Source organism: Sinocyclocheilus rhinocerous, unplaced genomic scaffold (assembly GCF_001515625.1).
Source record: "Sinocyclocheilus rhinocerous isolate Xijiao unplaced genomic scaffold, SAMN03320098_v1.1 scaffold3173, whole genome shotgun sequence".
NCBI classification, from domain to species: domain Eukaryota; kingdom Metazoa; phylum Chordata; class Actinopteri; order Cypriniformes; family Cyprinidae; genus Sinocyclocheilus; species Sinocyclocheilus rhinocerous.
Genome location: NW_015665376.1, coordinates 318633 through 328569, shown reverse-complemented (window position 1 = coordinate 328569; position 9937 = coordinate 318633). Strand labels below are relative to the sequence as shown.

The following is a 9937-nucleotide window of genomic DNA, read 5'->3' as shown; positions in this document are numbered from 1 at the left end:
TCCTCATGCTATTGTGCATGATTAATCAGTGCACATAATTCAATTCAACTTTGTAAAATTTCATACAATTTTGTAAAAATCCTTTATAAGCAGCTTTAGATAACAGCGTCTCCTAAATTAATCAATATACACGTCTGATAGATCAATTACTGATCGTTCCAACAGTGGTCAGGCCAGGGAAATGCAAATAGCTAATACTACAGTAAAAATGGAAAAAACTTTACATGCTTTCTAACATGCAAACTAAAATGTGCGCTATACCTTTAAACGCCCAAGAGCCAGGCTACAGTTGAGGGTTGGGGTGGATGTGTGTGTGTTTTGTGGGGGATGGGTTCCTCTCAAAGGCCTTCTTTTTCTCTCTCAATGACATGTCATGGCATGAAAGACCAGGCATGTCAGCTTGACTCATAACTGTTTGACAGGCCGAGCAAGTTATCAATACAAACTAGCGTGTTGTCATGATCCAGAGTGTTTTTACCCTATCAAAAGTCAAAGACTGAATCATCCTGCAATGTAAGTGTGTACTTTAAAAACAAAGCATTTTAGAAAGTAACCCGACTTTTTTTTTTTTTTAATCAGCTATATGGTTGTTTGGAGATGAAAAAGTTATTGATTTAAGCAGTAGGGTACATATATATGGCTAAAGCTTGTATTTAGCAACTCCTTTAGCTGTGATTATATTCACAATGTAGCATGGTAAATGGTGTAGCACTGACTGCTAATAAACTGCTAAAAATGCATTTTAAACACACTTTGAGTCACTTTGGGCAAATAAATGTAAATGCATACGCTGAAGTCATTCACATTTACATTTATGTATCTGACAGACACTTTTATCCAAAGTGACTCACAGTGCATTCAGGATACATTTTTAACATTTCATTAGCAGTTAACGTTATAAATATGTACCCTTTTGCTTAAATCAGTAACCTTTGGTCACGCTACATAGTTGCTGTTGCGCTAAAGTCATTGACGTTTGCATCTACATTTATATATTTCACAGACACTTTGATCAAAAGTGACTCACAAGACCGTTCAAGATTCATTTGTAGCAGTTCATTAGCAGTTAGCGCCAGTTGAGGCTATGCTACATTGTGAGAATAATCACAGCTAAAGGAGTTGTTAACTACATTATTTAGCCATAAATATGTACCTTATTGCTAAAATCAGTGACGTTCTTGTTCGCACTGCATAGATCATTGTTGCACTTAAGTCATTGACCTTTACATTATGTATTTGACAGAGCTTTTATCCAAATTGACTAAGGTGCGTCCCAAATGATGCACTATACACTTATACACTATGTACTTATGCAATTTGTACCCAACCATGTAGTGTATAAATTATATAAGATTATTTTGTCATTCATAATCGAAGTCTGATAGCCCCTCCCCCTTTGCTACGTAATTAAAACTGCAGTTGAGTGCATGAAGTGTCCAACATTCCACACTTCAGTTGCGTCCCAAATGATGCACTATACACTATGTACTCAACCGTGTAGTGTATGAATTTTATAAGGTTATTTTGTCATTTATCATCAGAGTCTGATAGACCCTCCCCCTCCCCTTCCACACTTTGTTTTTTTTCCGGTTATTTAAGTGCATCATCCGAGTATTTAAAGTGCACTTTTTCTTTTTGGAATTTTTAGTGTGAACACACTACTCGCACTATTTATACTTCAAAAAGCGGCACAGAACACTGCATAAATATGCGAATTGGGATGCACCATTTGTTTTTTCGGTTAATTAAGTGCATCATCCGGGTATTTAAAGTGCACTTTTTCTTTTTAGAATTCGCACTATTAAATGCCACTATTTATACTACACAACTCGTACTATTTATACTACACAACGTCATAGAATAGTACATAAGTGCACGATTTGGGACACACCTACAGTGTGTTCAAGCTACATTTGTAGCAGTTTGCACTATAGCATTTGATGCTACATTCGTAACCTGCTGGGGGAAAAACAAACAGCTGAAACCAGTCTAAGTTGTGGCTGGTTTTAAATGGTCTTCCAGCCCAGTCATAGCTGGTTTGCAGGCTGGTTTTAGAAGGCTTTTGACCTCTTCTTTAGCTGGTCAGGCAGGAGACCAGCTGAAACCAGCTGAACACTGGCTTGACCAGCTTAAACCAGCCAACCAACCAGCACGACTAGTTTTAGCTGTTTTTTTTTCTCAGCCAGGAAAAATGTACCTTACTTTTTAAGTCAATGACTTTTGCTTGTTTGCATTTTAAGAACGTTTTTCTGTTAACAGTTAATGCTACTGCATCAAACGCTATAGTGCTAACTGCTAATGATTTGCTAAGAATGTAAATTGAATGCACTGTGAATGACTTCGGATAAAAGTCTCTAAACGTAGATGTAAATGTGAATGACTTTAGCTGAACAACATTCACACAGCACAAACAAGATCTGTTTTTCTAAAATAGCAACAAAAGTAGCACTGAGCAAACACAGCAGATAAGGAGAAGGCACGACCCATAGACTGTGAATGTGGGTCCGTTCCCTTCCCCCGCTGCCAAAGATGCTGCGAGCAGGATTATTCAGCGAGATAATGATATAAGAGAGCACTCAATCCCAATCGACTCTCTCCCTCCCACTGGCTCGCGCTCTTCCTCTCTCACGTAGCTTAATCTCCTAACAGGCCCAAAGGCTGCACTTCGTGTTTTACGCCTCCTCCCTTTCCCTCTATATCTTCTCCTCTTCCTCACAGACGTTTCAAACAATAAAGTGCCTCCTACACCCAATATTGAGCAAATCGTGTGCCAGAAACGGCCCTGTTTTATGCCGATGATCTGTCTCTGTCAGCCTGGAGTGGTTTGAGTTCTGGTGTTTGATCAGCGGGACTGTTTTTGTCAAAAATGCACCAGCTTTTGAAAGTAAAATGGGGTTTTTCATTGTCAGAGAGGAAGAAATTGTTGACCTTTGGGCATCCCCTCTTAAATATCTCCTTATCGGATTTGAGCGTAATGATGAACACCAATTAAAAAAAACATTTATATGACTTTAAAGAAAACATATATATCCAAGAATGTAGAATGTAGCCTTTGTACATTAAACAGTCCTGATTTTCCTGAAGTATTCTTGTGTATATTTTTATAGTATTTATTTATTTAGTATTTATAGTATTTATTAATATTTTGAATTAGCTTTTATTTGAAGTAATGAATTTAGGTAAATGGGTGCAGAGCCAGTTATATATATAACTATATATTATTTATATAGTTTAATGTTAATATTAATATATAATTTCATTTGTAGTTTTAGTAATTTTAGTGCTTCAATTTAAACTTTTATTTATACATTTTATTTCCATTAGTTTCTAGTTTTAGGTTTAAGGTTTTCATTTTTTATTTTATTTTTTATTCAATGAAATTCAATGATTTTATTTCAATTACCAAAAACCAATTTTCTGTAATTTTCAATTACCAAAAAAACAAACCTCTGTGACCTTGTACCCAGCTGCAGTTCTGGTTGACGTCATTTTATGGATTTGATTCTCACTTCTATAAATGAACCACTTTGATTCCAAAGAAGACAATCTGACGGCATGAATGGTATTGTTAGGTGAATCCTTAATATTTCTAGGTGTTTTCCTAGGCAGTGTTAAGGGAAGCATTACTTTACTGTTTCTTGTATTTAGTTTGATTTGGCCTGAGCCATATCTACGGAGCTAAAAACCACACAAAACCATGTAGCAACATGCTAAAAACCCTCAGAACGTCTTAGCAACAGCATATAGCAATGCTGGTAACAAACCAGAACACCCTATTGCATGGAGAAAGCAACTTTTACTTGGGCAAAACACAGTAAAATCATGGCTGCAGTAAATTTTCTTTCTGCAAAGTAAATCGACATTAATTTTAGTGCATTACTACTCGCTAACTGGTTTTAATGTATGGTTTCACTAATAGGTCAGCGTCTGTGTTATTTTAGGTGGTTCCTGGATATATAAGGCATTTTCGAAATGCCTCATCTGTAATTTCAGATGATTTATTCCGACCATCACAATTATTTAAAGTCAGTCAGAGGAGTACAGTTATGATGCCTGCACAGTAAATCGGTATCAATTTAAATGCATTTAAATACTTTTAAATGCTCACAGACAAACAGGTTGTAAAGTTTACAGTAAAATTGTAAAAGTATACAGTAAAACCTCAAAAAAAAAAAAAGTGTACATGAATGAAATTATCTCGCTAGATCAGAGATGCCAAATCATACCTTTATTCATCTTTTTGTTTTAACATTAAAGTACAATAATACCGTTATTATATATACTGTCAACTCACGGCCCTCAATTAAGTGTGATTTTGGCCTTTTGTAGTAAAAAGTTTACTGAAATGCTATGGTTATAATATGATTTGTAATGAAAATAATCAAAATATAATTATTTTTACTAGTGGTCACAAACTTCTGAGTATTTATTAATATTTTGAATTAGCTTTTATTTTTATATTTTCAGATTTAATTTTAATTATTTTGTTAAGTGTGTTTGTATATTTTATTATTTAAAAAAATATTTATTTATTTTATTTAGTCATTTAGCAGACGCTTTTATCCAAAGCGACTTACAAATGAGGACAATAAAAGCAGTCAAAACTAACAAAAGAGCAACAATATATAAGTGCAAATGACAAGTCTCGGTTAGCCTAATACTGTCAACTCACGGCCCTCAATTAAGTGTGATTCCTTCCTTTTGTAGTAAAAAGTTTACTGAAATGCTATGGTTATAATATGATTTGTAATGAAAATAATCAAAATATAATTATTTTTACTAGTGGTCACAAACTTCTGGACTACACTGTTTGCATATTTTATCTTTAACACACACACACACACGAAGTTTCAGTACAACTTTTAGTACAAAATCATCCTCTTGACATTCAAGAATATAAGCTGTTACATTGAGAACTACACTACAAATACAACACCAAAGACTGAAGCTTGAAATGAAGACGTTTGCAGCTTTTCTATCTGTTACTGTGCAACAAGATCCACCCGCACTGTGACACACCCCTTAACTAACTATATGCCTTTGAGCAAAGAAACCTCAACCTGTTGCAACAAGCATATAGGAAAGCTGCTAATTTTAGTGCCAGGCAACACCATCTCCTTTCCTTCTTTTTTATATTTCATTTTTGTGCCAAACACTGTTTGTGTATAACTAAGAAGGGTTGGAAGAGAGGTAGGCCTATTTTGATTTCTCAGTGCAAAAACAGACATTCCTGCTGTCACACACTAACCTGATTAGCCAAAGCAACAGCCAATCAGAGATCAGGAAGCCTTTAAAATGGCCGTTGATGACAGCCCCTCATCTTAGCGTCATCCTATCGTGGAAGACGCCGATGTTATCCGAGCCCTATGCTTGGATGTGAACAGTAATAGTTATAGATCCAAACAAGTCCTCTTTGAGAAATCTGGGGGCAGGACGGGGTGGGATTTGAGGAACGGAGGGAGGAACGTTTGGGTTGAAAAACACACAAGACCTTTGAGTATGGAAAAGTACAGTCTTTTGGGAGTTTTTTTCTCAAGTAAACGCATGGCGGAACATTGCGCAATAGCATCTGTGAACAGTAATAGTTATAGATCCAAACAAGTCCTCTTTGAGAAATCTGGGGGCAGGACGGGGTGGGATTTGAGGAACGGAGGGAGGAACGTTTGGGGTGAAAAACACACAAGACCTTTGAGTATGGAAAAGTACAGTCTTTTGGGAGTTTTTTTTCTCAAGTAAACGCATGGCGGAACATTGCGCAATAGCATCTGATGCTACAGACTGCGGCCATAAGTCAATCTTTTAAATCCAGCAATGCTAAAGCTAATATTTTGGTGTTTTATCAGTAAAAATGTTCACAATTTCTGTATTTACATAAGATATGCAGTCCAAAGCTGTATGTGTAAAACCTCTCATTTTACACTTGCAGCAGTGTGTCTGTGTGTCATTTGGGGGAAGGGCTGTTATTCTAGTCAGACACAGGCTAGGCTAGTCACGTGACTGGCTTTTTGAGCTGGCTAACGCATTAGTGACAGGTAACTGTGGAAGTTATTCACACTATGAGAGGAATTTACGAAGTAAAGTGTAAATATTTCAAACCAGCACGTATTCTGGTTCCTCCCCGCTCAGAAATTAGCCTCCCTTTGTCATAAAAACAACCAGCGTTCATTCATATCTGTCAAACAGCTTGCTAATCTTTTCTAACATACGTTCACTGGTGAAAACAAAAAACAAGAAAAAGACTTTAAAATGAAGGAGGCTGTGCTGAGTTAATGTTAAAATGGAGAATGAAAAAAACTTTTTTGGTTTCCCATCCCCCATTCACACATTAGCATTACAGTTAGCCTCACAAAGCTTATGTGACATGCTTTTGATAATAAAGGATGTAAGTAGAACCAAAATGGGTTTTTACAAAACCATTTTAACTTGCACAAAGGACTGTTTGCTAGCTCTTTAGAAAAAAAACATCTACTACTGGCCCTTTAACAGGCGCAGAAAGCAAAATGCTAATCTGAGGAATCTTAACATGACATAAAACTTTCTTAGTCTCCACATAATCACATAGCAACTAAAAAATCTTGTACATCTGTGCTAGGAACGTGAATTATTCCTCAGATCATGTGTTTTGTTGAGGAGGGGTGAGTTATTAATTTTAGCAAAGTGGGTAAAAAAAAATCCCATAAACAAAATGCATTGAAGGATGAAGTCAAGCAATATTTAGAAAACAGAATATTACTTTTTTGTGGGCTCTTTTGAAATACACCAGCAACATGCCAACTACCACATTCAACATCCTAGCATTAGCAATATGCTAAAAACCACTTAAAGCATATTAAACACCATGACAGAACCCTTATAATTTTATCTAGAAAGTTCCAAAATTAAATTTATTAAGGTTGATGGCCAAAAACAGAACTTGGTAACGCAAAATGGCAGTTTTGGGGGACTTATGTCACTGCACAACAGCTGCTTCGTTCCTTCACGAGCTATAGACACCAGCTGTGATGTCACACTGAAATCGGAAACCACAGCGTCCTGTTTATACATAGAACACAGTGTTCATGACTATATTTCAGATCCACAGACGTGCTGCTTTGCCTAGTGATCAAAACCACTGTTGGTCAAACACAAAGTCAATGGAACGATATTCTTGAATACACACACACAAACACAGACTCAATACGCTAACTGGGCAGAGCCAAATGGTTCCTGTAGATTTATTAAGGGTTTCATCAGCGGATGAAAATAACAGCGCAAGATTTTTGCTCCTTGAGTGATTGCACGTTTCATTCTTGGCCTTTGCACAGACTGACGTTAAACACATTCAGTGCCAACTTGCCTGAGCTTGTGTGACCTTGAAAAAAATTAATTCTAATTGAATTTGCAATTTAAGACATGCTACAGTTCATACAAATCATTCATTTACATGAACTGTAAAATAAAGCAAAAAAGTGATTCCAAATGGCAAAATGTGACCAGTCACTATAATATATAGCTGTATATTTTTTGACTTGTACTTATATGCAAATTAGAACCTAAATTCTTATAACTTTCATATATTAGAGACACATATTTCGGTGTAAGAATATTAGTTAAAATGACAAAAATATCTGTGATCAAAACCTTCATGGATAACATTAAATCTTTAAGCATTTTTTGGAAGTTTACACAAGAGTAAAGTAATAGTAAAGACTCCAGTTACCCTTTTAGTTGCTGGAAACTGCTTGAGTCTGCAGATAAGGGTAAGAGTAAACACTAGGGGTCAAATATCACTATCATTAGCCAAAATGGTCACTAGGACAAGGCTGAAGAGTTTTCTCAATCTTGCTCACACATTCAGACATGTTTTTTTTCCTTTGTAGCTGTTGATACTGTGCAAACTTTCCTGAGAGACTAGATGCAAAAATCACAACAAAAAAACGTTTGCATTTGCATGATGTAACATTTGCATGATCTTCTATGCAGAACATATGTAATAAACGATCTTTAGTGCGGCACGTGTAAACACATAAAAAGCACAGAGTAGGTTTTCTAGAACACAACTTTGTGGCCGATCCTGTGGTTTGGAGAAAGTGAGTGAGGAATGAAAACAAACACTGAAGCCTGCTGCAATAGTCAGGAAAGTATTATCACTCCACCCTCTAGTGGTACAAACCGACATTTATTCGCTCAAATCATTTCAATCATACAAAGGGAATATTCATTAGAGCAGGTTTTTTTTTTTTTTTACAATAAATTATAGCTATTAAACAGAATATGCAAAGATGTCTCTGAAAACCTGTCATCTTCTCTGTAAAAAATGTCTTTGAATACTTTAAATTGTTCAGGTCTTCAGCGAAGGCCTCTGGCGTCTTTTGGCATCTCTGTGTTTCCTGCGACACTCCTGTTGGGGGGGAAACGGCTGTAATTCATGTTATAAAAACTGCAAACCAAATTTCAGTACTTTCAAATGTCATATAACCATTTTGAAATATGTTAAACTAGGAATCCACAATCTGTTTCAAGCAAAGGGACTGAGCATAAAATGCATTTTAATAATATGCACAAAATATTAGTGCATTTACATTTCATATACTTGTGGCATTTCCAATTTACATTACACATTTTAATGTTGGAGGAATAATGAAACATTTATCTTTAGTTGAAGTGAAATTAACATGATTAGTTTTTCCATATGAATCAGTGGTACCTCTCTGAGCGACGTCCTCTTCTCTTCCCAGGCTTCCCTCTGGTCGTGTAGTTTTACACTTCTACAAAACATTCCCGGCCCCTCTGAAGAAAAGAGATTTGTACATAGAGAGTTTGAAAGCACAACAGGTACATTGAATTAAAAATAAATAAATAATAGAAACTCATTTGAATTTAACCACACACACAAACACAGGCATGAGTAATCACTCAAATATGCTGTTGTTATGGTTTGTTATGTGATCTTTTTTTTAAATGTTAGTGAGTGTCTTAATTTGTTAACATGAGTTGATCTCACCTTTTAACCATTCGTCATCTTGATAGAAAAAGAAAAACGTCTTTTTTGATGTTGTCGGTTCCCTGCGCAAAATATAAACGAATCTTCAATCAAAATGCAATCTAAACAAGATTTTGTTGGTATATAGATATATGCAAAACATGTGTCTGTTTATTTGATTAATGACTTAGAAAGAGAGCAAGATCTTTAATATTTGTACAGTGAAAAAAAAAATGGTGTAGAAACAATTTGTGAAATTGACCAGAAATTGATAGTAAATTTCACAATTACAAAGAAACAGTAACACACCGAATTAAATTCTGAAGTAGAAAAACTGAAATAAATTTTTTTTCATAAAACACACTTCAATAATCTATTTTTAAAACTTAGTTTTTTACTGTACTTCACTTTAATATTTCTTCATTTTACATTTTCTAAACGTATTAATCTTAAACCTAAATCTTGCATCCCAGATTTTCCATTTGTATATTCAGTATTGACCAATCAGCGGGTTTTGTGAGCCATCTTAAGGAAACACAGTATATTAACAATTCGTCTAACTCTCGCATGCTCTTTAAAACATTTTCCCATTCAGCAAACACGCATTTATATCATTTAAACAAATCTTTGAATGACTAATGAACATTTAATTTCACAAACCTTGCAAACTTAGTCGGATCCAGTTGTGAGATCTTGTGAAGTGTTCATGTGTATCCTGCATGATCGCATGTTCTCTGGGTGACGGTCGATCCGTGCAAATTGAATGCTGACAGGAGGAGTTCAGCTTCACTGGAGACCCGCGATCGATAAACTTTAAACTAGTGATTTCAAATTATGCTGCGCTTTATGCATTTGCCTACTGTCATATTCATGTCATTTTCATTGCGTGCTGTATGTAAAATGAGTGTTACCTTGGCTTTATTTGAAAAAAAATAAATAAAAATGATTCACACAAACTTCCCAGAATACTGAGTG

At 35.5% G+C, this 9937-nt stretch overlaps 2 protein-coding genes across 2 annotated transcripts in view; one reads left to right on the top strand and one right to left on the bottom strand.

The window, feature by feature from the left end:
• Window positions 1-432: 432 nt before the first annotated feature.
• cenpp (centromere protein P) overlaps window positions 433-9937 on the top strand; it is a 79222-nt gene continuing 69717 nt past the window's right edge. The window contains exon 1 of the mRNA XM_016542379.1: window positions 433-513. The gene's annotated coding sequence lies outside the window, so the exon portion shown is untranslated. The remainder of the gene's footprint in view (window positions 514-9937) is intronic.
• The window catches only part of nol8 (nucleolar protein 8), a 9870-nt gene continuing 8119 nt past the window's right edge, over window positions 8187-9937 (bottom strand). The window contains 3 exon segments of the mRNA XM_016542367.1: window positions 8187-8380; window positions 8687-8769; window positions 8984-9045. Coding sequence (XP_016397853.1) covers window positions 8321-8380; window positions 8687-8769; window positions 8984-9045 — 205 coding nt within the window. The 3' untranslated portion in view covers window positions 8187-8320.